This window comes from Cibotium barometz, chromosome 60, assembly GCF_041138505.1.
Source record: "Cibotium barometz isolate CiBa-2024 chromosome 60, ASM4113850v1, whole genome shotgun sequence".
Classification (NCBI taxonomy): Eukaryota; Viridiplantae; Streptophyta; class Polypodiopsida; order Cyatheales; family Cibotiaceae; genus Cibotium; species Cibotium barometz.
This window is the reverse complement of record NC_141105.1, coordinates 8190714-8207354: the sequence shown is the minus strand read 5'-3', so window position 1 is coordinate 8207354 and position 16641 is coordinate 8190714. Positions and strand designations below refer to the sequence as shown.

Genomic DNA, 16641 nt, shown 5'->3' with positions numbered 1-16641 from the left:
TTCCCCTTATCTCCTGATAGGTAAGGAGCTGTGCCATCTGCAAACTCGGAGTCTAGCAACTCCTCCTAAGTACGGAGGGAGAGACGCAATCCCTGGAGCCCCGTCTCATGAGCTAAGAGAAAACTGCTCATGGCCTCGACGACGAATAGGAAAAGGTAAGGTGCCAGAGGACAGCCCTGCCGAACCGAGCGGGAAAGGGGGAATTTGTCGCCCACAGGCTCCTTGAATAAGAACCTGACTGTGGGAGGTCGTGTAAAGTCTTGAAACACCACAGATCCACTCCACAGGGAACCCCATCTGGCTCATCTTGCCCTTCAAAAAGCTCCAATCTACCCTATCATAAGCTTTCTCAAAGTCAAGAGGAGCACTACGAGGTCCTGTTGCCGCATTTTGGCCGAAGTTGTCACCTCGTAGAAGGTGAAGATGTTGTCCAGAATGCTCCAATCCTGAACAAAACCTGTATGAGTGTCATGGATCAAGTAAGGGTGGAAGGACTGAAGTCTCCTGATGGCCTTGGCCAAGAGCTTGTAGGCGGTCCCAAGAAGGGTGATGGGACTCCACTGCTCGATCTCCAATCTGTCACCACCCTCCTTGAGAATCAAGTGTATCAAACCCTCTGAAAGCCTCTCTGGCATGGCACCTGTGGTCATAATCTCATTGAAGGCAGCTCGAAGGCCGCCTTCCATGAGGTCCTAGTGGCGAAGAAAGAAAGAAACTATAAGCCCATCCGCCCTCGGGCATTTGTCAATAGAAAGAGTTGTCAATGGGTAGAAACAATAGCTCCATCGTGGCCACGCAACCTGCGAATACCATCTCTCCTCTTGTGGGGGCCTGCTATCTCAAAGAAGTCTCCCGTGACTCTATCACCAACCTAGGTCCAAAAGGACACTATGGCATGGTACTTGTACTCCATCCTCCTCTTGTAACATGCAACGGAAGTATTCGTAATTTGAGGATCTTGTCACACAAATGCTCACACCGTCTTCTGTATCTTGAGTTTCGCAAGTTTAGCAATCCACTTTAAGACTTCAAACTTTAAGAGATTTGAGAGAGAGAGAGAGAGAGAGAGAGAGAGAGAGAGAGATCGAAACTGTACACCAGATCCTTCTATTAGTTAATGAGAAAACGCCATAAGGCTACAAAGCTCACCTCGCAAGGAGGGATAAAACACAGTGAACTCCTGAGCTCCACCCCCGTGGCTGGCCGCTCTCTGGGGGGGGCTACCTAGTAGTACATATGGAAGGTGAGAAAAGCCAGACTGGAGGCCTGTAGTGCCAAGTGACATCCTTGCCCCTCGCGGTGAGGAAAGGGCCAGGGTGCCAAGTGCGGAGGAAAGCCTTGCGGCGCCCTCTCATGCGATCCGAGTCGCCCTGGAGTTTCCCCCAGTGTCCTCTCAAGGTGTGAATGATGTCCACCCAGAGGGCCTGTATGACCTCCGCCGGTGGAGTCGCCTGGCGGTCAATGGCCTCCCTGCATCGGGCTCTCCATATGTGCCAAGCCGTCATGCTGCTGATCATCTCCCATCTGTGCCCGACCCCCTCCTGAGGGGCTGCCGATGAGAAGTCTGGCGTCGGAACCACCGCCATCGCCCTGTCAGAGACCTGGATGGTCGCGCTGCCAGGGACGTCCTCATATCCAAGGGCCGGGCCGCTGTCCGTGGCCCAAGCCACCGCACCCCACGTCACCAGCATCTCACCTGGTGAGCCTGCAAAAACCATCCTGAGAGCCCGCTGCCAGACCTGCTGAGCCTGTGGGCAATCCCATAAGCAGTGCCGCTGCGACTCCTGTGCATGGCCGCACCGAGGGCAGGACGCTGGGTGTCTGCCAAAAGCTAGCCATGCCCCCACAGCCAGTCCTCTATGCGCTGTGAGCCAGAGAAAAAGCGTCACCTTCCGGGGGCCGGAAGCTGGCCCAAAGGCGCTGCCAGAAGTCCCTAAGAAAGGCAGGGGAGAGCCCCTGTCGCCGCCAATGCTCGGCCGCCGCCGGGGTGCTCGCTATCCTGTGCCTCTGAATCCGCCGCCCCAGCCTCGCTGTGTACTGAAAAAAGGGGATGCCTGGGCTGGTAGGGGCCAAGTAGGGATCTCGCCAAAACCACTCACCTGGATCCCACTGAAGGCGAATAAGAGGCCTGCTGTCCCAAGCCCATAATCTCCAAGAGCAGTCCTCCCCTATCGAGGCCGGTGAGGGGTCTACATGCCACTGTCTCTGATGAAAGCCGACCACCCGCACCCTCTGAAGAATACAACCCTGGAGCCCATCCAAATCTAGTCGTGTCCTCTGAAGCTGGCCACCCTCTCCCACCTCGAAAGTGAGTGGGGCGACTCTCTCCGCTGTGCCGCAGACCGCTAGAAGGATCTCATGCCGAGTAAAGACACCCATCCACTGTGGAGGTGGAGGGTCCTGTACTGGGGTCCGCCACTCCCGGGGGATGGCCGCCTCAATGTCCTGTCTCATCAACTCTCTGCCCCTCATCCCACTGAGTCTCCTCTCCTGAGCCTCTAGAGGCAGCTGCTGAAAACATATCCAGTCGTCTAGGGACTGGGCTGGGCCGGAGCTCAAAGGGCCCCACGACACGTGAGACCGCGATCCAACCATATGGCCACTGGGAAGTCGAATCAAGGGGTTCCAGATCAATGGCTGCCTCAGGCGCTCCTCATCGGTGCCCGGAGGAGTCTGGAAGAGTGACGGCCTCAGATGCGACCAGGCCCTCAGAAGGCTAGCTGCAAAACGCTCCTCGAAGCCAAGGCCCACTCCTCTGGATCGCTGCTCTGTAAAGATCCACCTAATGCTGGGGGTCCAGGGGCCGCTAAGAGAAGGGGTGCGGCTGAGCATCCTGGAAACAAGAAACTCCTTCCACGGCTCAGCGCCTGGCAGGAGGCCACGAACTACCAACTTGCCAAGCAATGCTCGGCTTTGGCAAATAGGATCAACAATGCCCAGGCCGCCTCTCTCCCTCGGCTGAGTGATCACCGCCCATGCCACCTTGGCCCTGGCGGGCCGCCCGTCGCCACCGGACCAAAGAAAGTTCCTGATGAGCCGCTGCACCTGGCCAATGCATGCCCGAGAGAAGGCCCAGCAGGAAGTGATGTACCACATAGTAGCAAGCAGAACCTGGTTGGCCACAACTACTCGGCCAGCCAGAGATAAACGAGCGGTACTCCAATACAGAAGCTTCTTCCGAATGCTCAGAAGAAGGGGGGCTATCTGCTGCTCCGGAGATATGTCAATGCCCACATAACATCCCAAATAACGCACTGTAGTGCCAGGGGGCAGCCACTGAAAACCGTCAACTGGCCTCCAAGTCGGGGGGGGGCATAGAGCTGACCCACAGCCCACACGACTTGTGCCAGTTGATCAAAGCGCCCGAAGCTCTGCAAAACCTGTCCATGGCTAAGGCGAAGCGGCGGAGGTTCTCCTCACCTCCCTGAAGATAGACAGCAGTGTCATCCGCAAACTCCGAGTCTAGGAGCTCCTCCGAGGTACGGATGGGAAGCTGGAGGCCCCGCAAACCTGTATCCTGTGCCGTCAAAAAAGTGCTCATGGCCTCCGCCACAAAAAGAAAGAGAAAGGGCGCTAAGGGACACCCCTGCCGCACCGAGCGCGAGAGCTGGAACCTCTCTCCGCGCACGCCCTGTATCAGCACCTGGCTATGAGCCGATGAGTAGAGTGCAGAGACCCCACGGATCCACTGAGGGGGGGAGCCCATCCTCTCCATAGTGCCTTCCAAGAAGGCCCAGTCCACCCGATCATATGCCTTCTCGAAGTCGAGAAGGAGCACTGCCAGATCCTCCTGTCGAAATCTAGCCAGAGCCGTAGCCTCCCAGAAGGAGAAAATGTTATCCAGAATGCTCCTATCCTGGATGAAGCCAGTCTGCGTGGAGTGGATGATGTCCGGAAGGTGAGGCTGAAGCCGCCTGCTGATCGCCTTAGCTAGGACCTTGTAGGCCGTGCCTAGCAAGGTGATCGGTCTCCACTGTCTAATCTCCAGTCTGTCTCCTCCCTCTTTGGGGATCAAGTGGATCAAACCCTCAGCCATGCTGTCCGGCATGACTCCTGACTCCATAATCTCCTGGAATGCCAATCTGAAGCCCCTGTGTAAGAGGCCCCAGTACCTCTGGAAGAAAGCCACCGAAAGACCGTCCTCTCCTGGGCATTTGCCCCGAGGTAATGCCTGAAGAGCCTCCTCCAGTTCCGTATCCGAGAAGGGAGAGAGAAGGGAGTGCTGTAAATGGGCCGGCACAACCGGTCTCGTGAAGCTCCAGACTGCCTCCCGAGCCTCTCTCACCCTGTCATCTGCTGGCTCAGCAGAGAGAAGGTCCCTGTAAAAATCTGTGGCTATAGCCCGAACCCTGGGGGGATCCACCACAACCTGGCCATCAGCCTGCCGGAGACGCCTGAGACCCTCTCGTCTGAAGCGAGGCCCTGTCGCCTCAAAGAAATCTCGAGTCACTCTGTCCCCAGCCTGTGTCCAAAAAGAAGCCCGAGCATGGAATCGGAACTCCACCCTCCTCTCCTCGATGGATCTGATCTCCGTGCGAGCTGACTCCATCTGCTCTGAGATCCAAGGGCTCGTAGGATCCCTCTCCTGGAGTCTCTGGAGGGACGCTAGACTCCTCCGTAGGCTCCTCTCCTGCTCTCTGAAAGCCTCCAACCGGTCCAAGGCAGCCTGTCTGAGCATCTGGCTAATCTCCTGCAAGCCACTGGCAAGGTCGCTGGCTGCCGATCCTCTCCTGAACTGCAGCTCCTGCCAGACCTGCTCAACTCTGATCGCAATCTCGGGCTCCTCTATGAGACAATCTGGAATCCGGACGCTCTGGCCCTGCTCTCCTCTCGTGGGGTCCTCGATCTGGAGAAGCACTGGATAGTGATCTGAAAACGAGGAGCCTGCAAGTATGCCCACTGTGCCACCTCTATCACAGGCCCACTCATCAATGTAAAACCTGTCGATGCGGGATAGATTAACCCCTGTGGCCCGTCTATCCGAGCGCGAGAAAGATAGGCTCCCCTGCAACCTGCCAAACTCCGGGAGAGTCCACGGATCCTGGCCTCTCACCTGAAGCACTAGTTCCTCCCAGGCAGCTAGCTCCGGCCCATGAATGGTCTCCTCGCTGCCCCCCATCCTGTCCTCTGCATCCTCCAGCATGTTGCAATCCCCTCCGAGGCACCAATGGTCTGCCAAGGGGAGGGACTGCCTAATGGTGCTCCAGAACTCGGCTCTCCCGGTCGCCCCATTAGGGGCGTAGAAGTTGAGGAAGCCAATGCGGTCTTCCCCAACCCGAAGGATGATCCACTGCGCACGACCCTGGACCAGAATGCCAGAGTCCACAACTTCAGATAGAAGCTGCTCGCTGACTGAGATGCATACTCCACCCTGGTTCCCCTGGGAGCCATATGCCGGTGACCAAAAAGTGTGACTCCTGCCTGGCAAGATCTTCCCGCAGGTGCGGGTACGCCCGGCAGAAAGGTGGTGCTCCTGGATGAAAAGGATATCGATGGGTCCTCCAACGAGAGCCCTCTGGATCTCCTGGCGAAGTCTGCCCCGGCCAATGTAGCAGCGATGTCCACCGAGACCCTGGATGTTCCATGAGAGGATCCTCATGGATGAGCTATGGCAAGTGAAGCAGCCTCCACTGGCTCACCCCTCTCAGCCGGCCCGGATGATCTGCCCTCCACTCTGTGAGTCTTGGGCGCCGGCTTGGAGGGAGAATAATCACTGTCTGTCCGGGTGCGGAGTCTCTCCAAAAAGAGGGTGACCTGTCTCTGTGTCCAGCCCCACTCCGCCTTCGCCCTGTCCAGGGCATAGGCGTGAGACCAATCCTCTGCATATATGTATCTAAAGGTAGGCTGCACCCTCGGGGCGGCATGGAGGAGAATCAGAAGCACCGCCTCAACTGAGGTGTGGACCGGATCTGCCCGCCAGTCTCCTATACCAAACAGGCTCATGCGGGCTGAGTGTAATCGAGTCTGCAATAGGTCCGTGAGCCCCAAGTCACTGAAGTGGTGAGAAAACTCCAGTATCTGATCACGCAAAACTTCCTCTACAGAGTTACAATCCCATGCTGTGTCTGGGGCAACACTGAGAGGAAAGGAGAAAGCCACCATGCTGCTCACCACAGAGGGAGAACGAGAGGGATGGCACACCACGCAAACTCGCAAGGGCGCGACCAGTGTCTCGAACGGGCCAGCATCCAGCTGGAGGCACCTGAAAAAACCGTAATCCACTGGTAGCCCCATCACTCGCGGGGGCCCCCCAGGGGAGGCTGGAGAGAACTCTGTGGCGGGCGAGGCGAGGATCGCCATCTCCACCGGCCCGGAGTGGCGGTGGAACAGCCGCTGGACTGAGCTCTGGCCTACCCAGCTGCGCTGCCCCGGGGCAGTGGGTGGTCTGGCGAAGTATCCTGGAGAGGCCGAGGGAGGGATGGGGGCTCGTGGCGAGGAGGGGGGAGAGCGAGGAGAGGATGGAGAGGCATCTGCCAGAGGATAGGTGTCAGGGGGGGCCGCCGGGGGAGGCGGGAGAGGGGGGGCTGGGGGGGGAGAAGGAAGGGTGGAAGGAGTGCTCTCCGGGTGAGGGGAAGGGGAGCCGGGGGTCGAAGAGTGCGGCCTGAAGACTTGACGAATAGTGGACCAGGACAGTGTACTTGGCCACTGAGAATGGTGCAGGACAGTGTGCCTGGCCATAAATGTAGATACACATTTGTGAATGTCCATGAAATGAAAAAGTCACTGTATCATAACCACATTACGTTTTCTGATGTGGTCACGAAAGAGAATGTTGGTCAGATGACCTGAAGGAATGCTTTGGGCATATCTCCTAAATTCTAGGGAAACTGCTATTTTTGGACAGTCATCAGATTTGAAATCTCTTCGCGTCAATCTCTCCGGAATGTTGCAAGGATCAATAATCACCAAAGGACTGATGTCAAAATGTTAGCAGATTGGGAGATTTTTAGACCGGAAGGCTGGAACGGGAAATGAGCTGCATGACTGCCATGTGGCAGCTTTTAGGCCAGTTTCTAAGTACAGGAGGCTGGGCGCCTGATTATCTTCCCCTTGGGCTCATTTTTGTGGTGAGCAGGTGGATTGTTGCAGGTTAAGAGCTATTGGAGCTTCCCCTTCCCTGTTCTCTATGCACTGAGGGTTGAGCTTGCTCCCCACAGCCTCTCTTAACCTATATTCAGCTATGGAAATGCCCCTCTAGTGGGCTACTCTCATGAATTATATACAGCTATGTGGGGAATATGCTTTTTGGCCGAGGAAAGAGCCTCCTTTGACAGGAACAGGTGCAGCTAACTGCTGCTCCAAAGCAGGAACAGGTGAGGGTAGTTACCTCACCACGCAGGTGTCCAATTCAGCACTAAATGTGTGCTGTTTTTGGACTGTTTAGGGGCTGTTCCAAGGCCCAGTTGATGCCAGATTGCAGAGGGACCTTGCTAGGGTCTACCAGGACAGTGTGGTGGTTGTACAGAGCTGAAAACAGGTCTGTACAGAAAATACAGCAAGCTGAAATTCACTGTTTTGGGCTTATTTGAGTGGTAGAAGGCCAAGGAAGAGGACCAAGGACTTGGGATTTTGTTCAGGGAAGGTTTATGTACCGAAATGCTGCCGAAATTTCCTTAGAACAGGGGTTTCTTGGCTGTGAATTACTCTTGTAACTACAGATACCATACCCTTGTAATTTCCCTTGAATTAATTGATAAATAAATACCGAAAGGGGCGCCGGACTTCGGGGCCAATCTGGTGTTGAGCGAGGGAGCGAGGATTCTGTTTGTGTGTGTGTCATAAAGTCCAGGTATTTAATTGAAAGAATTATTGCGTTGTGTGTCCATAGCCCGGTTTCACAGAGTGCATGTGACATTCCCTCCTGCTTAGCTTGGCGACAGGTTCATGGCTTCCAAGTAGTCTGCCAACAACTGGGGATACTCTTGAAAGAACTCCTCGTCTAGCCAAACGGCTTCGTGGGTACCTCGATCTTGGAACTTCGTATAGAACTGACGTATCCGTCGATCGGAACCATGCTTCCAACGATGAAGAAGGATCTGCTCGGGCTCGATGACTTCTGCTTCGTCTACCACGCCTGGCAGCTGTTCATCTGAAACATCAAAAACTTATGGTCCAACATATGGTTTTAGCCAAGAAACATGAAAAACATCATGCATCGTCCAACTATTATTAGGCAACTTCAATTTCATGGAGACATCTCTTATCTTTTTAACTATTGGAAAAGGTCCAAAACTACAAAATGAAAGCTTGGGACAACGTTTGCCCACTTGTTTCAATCTTTGTTTCATGATACGCAGATAGACCCAATCCCCTTCCTTAAAGTGGACATCTCATCTAGACTTATTTGCCTGTCTGCTATAAGCTTCCTATGCTTTGGTCAAACGGTCCTTAACTGACTCAATGATTTTGGAAAATGCTTCCGTCGTTTTATTGGAGACACCAATCTCATCAAAAGAGAAGAGAAACGGTGACCAAAGGCTGCTTTATACGAAGTCCGTCCGACACTGGAGGAATGAGTATCGTTCAAGATGGCTTGGACCAATGGAAGATAATGTTCCCATTTGGACTGCTGGTCATTAACAATATGACTTGAGAACATCAAAGGCCAACTGGTTATAGATTTCTGTCTAGCCATGGAATGCACTAGACAACTGCAACTTGGTTCCAAAGTTTTCGAAGAATGCCCTCCAGAAATGCAAGGTAAACTTGGAATCACTTTCTGATGTAATGGTACTAGGCAAACCACAAATAGAATACCAATGTTTGAGAAAAAGACGAGCTACGTCCTCAGCTGTGGCCGTATGCTTGCATGGGATAAGCATGCAAAATTTACTGAAGCGATCCACAATGGTAAAACATTGAGTGTTACGGGATCCAGTGGATGCTAGTAGAGGCCCTACAAAGTCCATAGATATAACTCCATCCGGCTTGTCGATCACTCCAATGGGCACTTGGCATGGTTTAAAGCTACTTAAGTGCTTGGTGGTCTGTTTTGACTGTGAAGACTTGTCCATAAAGGAAAGGCTTTCAATGTTTGAGCAATGTAATCACACCCAAAAGCTCTTTGTCATAAACCAAATAATTCTTTTCGGCGACATCCAACTTTCTATTGTAGTAGGCCACAGGTCTATTGTCCTGCTAGAGAACTGCACCTATGGCTACATTGCTGGCATTGGTAATGACCTCAAAAGGTTCATCCCAAGATGCTAACTTCAAAACAGGCGCTTCTGAGGCAGCTTTCTGGAGTGCACGGAATGCATCAAGCGCCTTGCTTGTGACAGAGACTTTTTGTCGACGAATCTTCACCCCCTTGAGCAAGTCGGTAAGAGGTGCTGCAAGGTTGGAAAACAGGTGAACATGGGTGCTGTAGGGTTGACAAAGACCTACGAAAGAACGGATCTCTTGGGCGGTCTAAGGAATGTCCCAATCTAAGATCTCTTGAACCTTTGAGGAGTCCAATCGAATCCCATCGGAACCGATGATATAACCTAAGTATTGAACCTCTTTAGCGCCAAAGATAGACTTTTTGGCGTTTATGTAGAGCCCATTATCTCGCAAAATCATGCTTGTTGCTAGGCCTTTGGAATTGATCTGAGAGCTTAATGATGTACTGGTTCTGCGTACATACCCTCATGGAATGCTTCCTCTAGCTTTGCCTGTTTTGCATACCACTCCATCTACTACCCTGGTGCATTCTCTCTACTGGAATTGTCCACCTTCCTTGGGACAATGCTTAGTGGGCTGAGCTAGAATGCTCTCATACCAATGTTGCATGCGCGGAAGCCTTGCCATATTGATCCACAGCCCTAAGCCTAATTAAGAACATTGATGCTGAATTAAGATGATTAAGACAAAGGAGAGAGAAGAAGAGAGAGATTGAGTGTCAGAGTTTTCTTGTATTTAATATGGTACAAAAAGGTTGCATAAATGCTTGTACATGTGTGGGCCTTGGTCAGCCCCAAGGGGTTGACCTTCTAGCCCCTTTCTACATGCTTCTACTAACGACTACTGATGTACTACTGAATGTACTTGATGATGAATGAATGATTAACTTCATGCTTATATATATGTTGGGGAAGCTAGTCGGCCAGTGCCAACTGCTGTCAGCTTGCTTTGTGGACAAAAATTCATGCTTTTCTCCTTTAAATGCTGTGTTTTGCTGACTGCTTTGCCCACACTTGATGCCATGCATACTGAGACATAGACGCCTGCTGCTTTGACTTCCTGCTGGCTGCCAACAGGTGATCAAGCCCCTTGATGCTTTGGATGATGGTGATACAGACATCAGCCCCAGCTTGAGATCTTGGAGAGGCACAGAGCCACCTTCCCACGCCCGGCGGATCTGCAGAGTTTTCTACAGGCTAACCCCATGCTTGATATCCTTGACGGCTCCCTCCCCCTACCAGGGGTTAGCTCCATAGGTTGTATGATGATGGTCCCACTTTGTATCATATGGCTCGGATTTGACATTCTCAGCTCATAGCTCTAGTCTTTGTTTTCTTTTGTACCATGATGAGATTACATGGACACTATTGTATCACTTTTGGTCTCACAGACCCACTGAGTCTTTTGAAGACGTTTAATATAACTTTCTCTCTCTCTCTCTCTCTCTCTCTCTCTCTCTCTCTCTCTCTCTCACACACATGCACATGTTCCTTATTCCTTCACTAACTTAGTACACTGTTAGCTGGCAGGCAAACCTGAGAACAACCCAGCTACCAAGGATGCCAACTCAACCATGAACTAGAGATCCATCACCCTCTGGGCAGAGCAAAAGCCAACTTCCCAGCCACCCCAGGAAGCACAGGTGATCCACTAATACCCAACCAGAAAGCAAGCTCCCCAGATTGGCCCTAATATAACCAGTTGCATGAGGCACAGAAGCTGTCCTCTCCATCATTCTGGAATCAACCTTTCAAATAAAAGAGGCAATATGCACTACTGCCAACACTAGCTCCCACAAATAGTTTCTTTTCTCAAAAACATAGCCATCTTTGAGAAAAATTCTCCGCTGATTTATCATGGATATAACTGATGTAACCAAACGACAGTAAATACAAACCCAGAGATTTTGGAAATCATCCCCTTGGGTGTATTAATTAGGGCATACTTGATACCCAACTTCACACTGTACCTAGATTAAACAGCTTTCTTTGTGTCATCAGAAACGTCCTGTGACACCCAATACAAACTTCAGACTTAAAGTAGATATCAATGCACAATTCCAGCGGTGTCATCAGTTCGCCAACAATGTGCTGGCCTATTCCATGTTGTGTTTACACACTTATTTCCTCAACCTTGTTTGGTTCCCACCGCATATTCAAAGGCTTCTCTTCCAAACTCTACATTTCCCCATTTTTGACAAGCACCTAATACAGTACGCCACACCACTAGATTAGGACAGAATGGCATCTTCTTGATCATCGCTATTGCCTTGCCTAATTGACCTGCACGAACAAGGAGATCAACCACACAAGTGTGGTGCTCAAGAGTTGGAGCAATGCCATAGTCATTGCTCATGGCCTCAAAGTATGTCTGGCTCTTATTATATAAACCTGTGCGACTGCATGCACCGAGAACAACAATAAAGGTGACCGGATCTGGCTTTATACCTTCTCCTAGCATTCTATCAAAGATATGGAAAACATTTTCACTTTCTCCAAGCTGGGCATATCCTTCCATTAGTGCAGTCCACGAGACTACATCTCGAAATGGAAGCTTGTCGAACACTTGCTGTGCTTTTGCAAGGGATCCACATCTAGCATACATATCGACCAAGGTGCTGCCAACCAAAATGTCTCTTTCCAGCAACCCGTGTCTTTCAATCTCAGCATGTATCTCTCCACCCTTGCCTGTGGCTCCTATGTTACTGCAAGCTTTCAAGATGCTAACAAATGTGGCAGCATCCGGGGAGACACCTTCCAGTTGCATCCGTTCAAAACACTTGACTGCTTCCTCACTGTGCCCAAGTTCGGCATACCCTGAAATTAAAGCATTCCACGAGACTAAGTTTCGAACTGGAAGCCTGTCAAACACTTGCTGTGCTTTAGCAAGCAAGCCACATTTCGCATACATATCCACCAAGGTGTTGCCAACAACAAGATTCCTTTCTAGCAACCCCTGTCTTTCAACCTCAGCATGTATTTCTTGGCCCTTGTCTGTGGCTCCTATGCTACCACAAGCTTTCAAGCTGCAAACAAACGTGACAACATCTGGGGAGACACCCTCCAGTTCCATCTGTTCAAAACACTTGACTGCTGCCTCACCATGCCCATGTTCAGCATATCCTGCAATTAGGGAGGTCCACGAGACAACGTCTCGAACTGGAAGCCTATCAAACACTTGTTGTGCTTTTGCAAGTAACCCACATTTAGCATACATATCAACCAAAGTGTTGCCAACAACAAGGTTTCTTTCCAATAACCCCTGTCTTTCAATCTCAGCATGTATTTCTCGGCCCTTGTCTGTGGCTCCTATGCTGCCACAAGCTTTCAAGCTGCAAACAAACGTGACAGCATTTGGGGTGACACCGTCAAGTTCCATCAATGCAAAACACTTGAGTGCTTCCTCACCATGCCCATGCTCAGCATATCCTGCAATTAATGCGGTCCATGAGACTACATCTCGAGCTCGCATTTTGTCAAACACTTGCTGTGCCATGGCAAGCAAGCCACATTTGGCATACATATCGACCAAGGTGTTGCCAACAACAAGATTTCTTTCCAGCAACCCCTGTCTTTCAAGCTCAGCATGTATTTCTCGGCCCTTGTCTATGGATCCTATGCTACCGCAAGCTTTCAAGCTGCAAATAAATGTGACAGCATCTGGGGCGACACCCTCGAATTGCATCTGTTCAAAACACTTTAGTGCTTCTTCACTGTGCCCATGTTCAGCATATCCTGCAATTAGTGCATTCCATGAGACTACATTTCGAACTGGAAGTCTGTCAAACACTTGTTGCGCTTTGGGAAGTGAACCACATTTGGCATACATGTCGACCAAGGTGCTGCCAACAAAAAGGTCTCTTTCGATCAACCCCATTCTGAAAACCTTGGCATGTATTTCGAGGCCCCTTTCCAGATCTTTTAGCTTCGTGCAAGCCTTCAGCACGGCCACAAAAGTATGCCCACTCGGATGTACAGAATCGTCCTTTTGCATTTTCTGGTACAGGCTAAGCGCATGTTGTGGATTCCCCCATTTAACATAACCATTGATGAGGGATTTCCAGGACTGTTCATTCCGATACACCAACCTGTCAAAAACCTCCTGGGCATCATGCATACTTCCAACTTCCACCAACATTAGGACAAGGTAGTTCCCCAGTGATATGTGAGTTTCCAGCCCACTTCTGCGCATGTAGGCATGCAAGCACAGTGCATGAGATCGGTCTCGTGCCTTACTACACTTCTGCAAGATACATGCAAAGTCCTCAACGGAAGGCTGGGGCAGCACCCCTTCTTCCAAGGAAGGCAATACCTCCTCCAAGCTAAGCATCTTCCAACCACGGCCACTACTCTTCACTTTTTCTTCTTCTTTTTCTTCGTGTACTTTGTCCACTCCTTCTTGCCGTAGCCTATCTTTAACCCAACTTGGATTGTACCAGCCGTCCATCCATAGCAGCTCCTGGGTAATTTTATGCTTGAAATCTGGGGCCCTTGGGTTTGTCTGTACGACGCACGCAGCACAGAGGAACGAGGAGCTAATCGAGAGAGAGAAAGACACACACAGAGATTATCATCACCTACTCGAAGGAAGAAAGGGGACTTACTTTGCTCTTTCGGTTGTCCCGCCACTGGGAGGGATCCCTCAGGTACTCCTTCCACAAGCGCTCGGTCCGCGCTCGTGATGTCTGCATCTCCGCTACATTGCTGGGACATACTTAGTGAACTCTTCAAACTAATGGTTCAGTTCAGCAGGCTGGTTGAGTTCATTATTAACAATCTTAATGCCACTTATGTGGCATTAATTAAGAAAGCCTTACCATTCTGCCCATCTCTCTTTCCCTACGCGCGTCCCGGGCCAGTGTTTATTTTTTAAAGGTTGCAGAGACCTTCCACGTACAATTTGACTTTCTGTAGAAGTATAGTTATCTGATAAATATTGCTAGAGAAGTGTTTTAAAAAAATTTTGCCTTTCACAGTGAAGGCTAGATAATTTCAAACCTTGCACATGAAAGGTTGTTTTTAAAATATATATATATATATATTTATAAAAATTATATTTCAAACTTAGTAATTAGTAATTACAAATTATTTTATTTCCAAGTGACACCATGGCATCGACGCAAGCCTTATCTTCCAACTTTGGTAATTGCAATTTGACAATTCGTGGCTCACGGTGGCTGTATTTCCAAGTTCCGGAAGGGCCGAATCCCACCGTCTGATTCCCACCTCCTGGACTCGACTTCGGTGCTGGTTAGCTGTTGGCATTGGGTGCTAGACCTTGGTTCACTAGCGTCTTCAAACTTCAAAGGTTTCAAGCGTTTCATTTACATAGGTAAGACGACTTACATAGGTAAGACGACTCAGCTGAGCCATTTTAGCATTTTAAAATTATATTAATCCGCAGGTCTCAGAATCCTCAATCAGAACTTCTGCCTTAGAGTTGTAGTTTTAGTCATCGCGTTGCTGTATATCTTTTTATGAGAGGGCACTTCTTCATGTTGAGTAGGTGGTCTAGTTTCATATTTCCGGCATCCACTAGTAATAATATGCTGGAGTCAATGCTCTGAGTTTGTTAGCGTAATAAGTTGTGTGTATGGCTTATCAAGCTACATTCTGTAAAGGTAACAAATCAACAGATGAATTGTGTCAACATCGAGGACTACCCTTAACTCCTCTTGGGCAAACCTTGTTTTATGGGTGATGAGGACACGAGATAGCAGGTAATTTTTTTTTGTTAGGGTGTTGATGTGCATGATGGCATACACCGCATAATTAGGTGAAAGCTCAAGAATTCATAGAAGCTATGGATAATGGACTCAGCAGGAGTGTGTCCTGGGAAGGGTCTCTCTCACGTGAGGCTTGTTGTCTCTTACTTGTCTCAGCTCTAACATTGAAGTATGATCTCCTTTTCTACCATTGTCGAGAGGCTGAAGGCTACTGTCAGCCGCATGTTTTTCTTATGCTGTTTGCAACACCTGTGACCTTACGGCTAGCCTTAAGGCTACTTTTTTCAGCGCTTCTTTGCAACCGAGCTGCAAACACCTTATGGCCAGCCGAGCCATGCTACTGAGCCCAATACCGAGCCATGCTACTGAGCCCAATACTGAGCTCTTCTATTCTCTTGTCAAGAGGCTGAAGGCTACTGTCAGCCGCCTATTTTTCTTATGCTGTTTGCTGCTCCTTATGGCTAGCCTTAAGGCTACTTTTTGTAGTGCTTCTTTGCAGCCAAGCTTCTTTGCAGCGCTTCTTTGTGTGAACCTTAGCAGTCTCAATCCTTGTGGTGTCAGTGGCCATGACAATGAGGTGATGATGGTGGTGGAGATGACAATGATGATGATGTGAAGACCCATCTCCTCTCACCCTATCTTGAACGGTAGTCATGCTTTCCTTTTAGTGTTTCCATAGCTCTCACACAACATAGTCTCTTGGGTTTTACATGGGGTTGTGATTACCCACCCACTTGGCTTAGTCCTACACGCGTGTAAGTGGGTATGTAAACATTGGCCCAAAATTGGGTTCATCTCCCATTTCTTTCCCAAGTTTGAGCCCTTCAAGTGTAACCACTGAGACGATGCTTTGCAAGAACTGCACTTTGGTCGTTTTTTTTTGTAATAGACCTTTTCTTTTCATCCTTTTCCCATTGCCAAATTTACACACTTCAACGTTACACCTAAGGGGAGGGGTAACAACACACTTAGTAAGAACACCTTAAGAGCTTTGTAAAGGGTGTAAGTAAGAATACTCTCCCCAGCAATTATTTGGTATGAGGTTGTTGCATTCTCACCATCGGCTGTCATTGGGGTTCATGTTGAAGAACAAAAGCACCTTTTACCAACAACTACTAGTGGGGGGCCTTCACAACACTCTCGCCAGCAATTATTTAGTATGAGGTTGTTGCATTCTCACCATCGGTTGTCATTGGGGTTCATGTTGAAGAACAAAAGCACCTTTTACCAACAAAAATAAAGGGCCATAAGAACTCGCCCACTAAGTGGGATATATCAACTTCCTTACTACAGAGTAGGTTTCTTTTTGCCTTGATGAGGTAGGTTCTTCTTAAAGAACAAAAGCATCTTCTACAGTAACGAAAATAAAGGGCCATAAGAACTCGCCACTAAGTCGGATATATCAACTTTCCTTCAGGGATAGCTTCTTTATTGAGATCCTTATTTAGTTCATAGTTAAAATGGATAGCAATGTTTACTTTAGTGTACTTATGTCCTAAAATTTATTTTGTGTGTTAGGTCTTTTCAGAAAGATATGGCTTCATTATCACAACGATTGGTCGCCCTAAAAAGGATGCTCAACAATTGAGTCTCTCGATGGCTTTCTCTAGGAAAAGAAGAGTAGATGAAGTTAGCTCTACTTTACATGGTGAAGATGTTTCGAATGTCCATGCGGTACATTCACAATCTTCTACATCTAACCAATCCACCATGAATGTGAGCTTAGATCTTAATGTTCGATTGGAGAATGT

The 16641-nt window shown here is 49.7% G+C and overlaps 1 protein-coding gene across 1 annotated transcript; it reads right to left on the bottom strand.

Moving 5' to 3' along the window:
• Positions 1-9876: 9876 nt before the first annotated feature.
• LOC147604935 (pentatricopeptide repeat-containing protein At5g27110-like) lies at positions 9877-13998 on the bottom strand. Its single transcript, XM_086794054.1, has 2 exons — positions 13769-13998; positions 9877-13665 (listed from the first exon to the last, which is right to left on the bottom strand). The coding sequence occupies exons 1-2, from the start codon at positions 13853-13855 to the stop codon at positions 11293-11295; spliced, it is 2460 nt and encodes an 819-aa protein (XP_086650180.1). The 5' UTR covers positions 13856-13998; the 3' UTR covers positions 9877-11292.
• Between the last annotated feature and the right edge of the window lie 2643 nt (positions 13999-16641).

Excerpts from the sequence above, each read along its gene's own strand:
- LOC147604935 (XM_086794054.1), bottom strand. The coding sequence starts at position 13,855 with ATGCAGACATCACGAGCGCGGACCGAGCGCTTGTGGAAGGAGTACCTG. Across the intron at positions 13,666-13,768 it reads GGGACAACCGAAAGAGCAAA|ACAAACCCAAGGGCCCCAGA; the intron begins GTAAGTCCCCTT and ends TGCGTCGTACAG.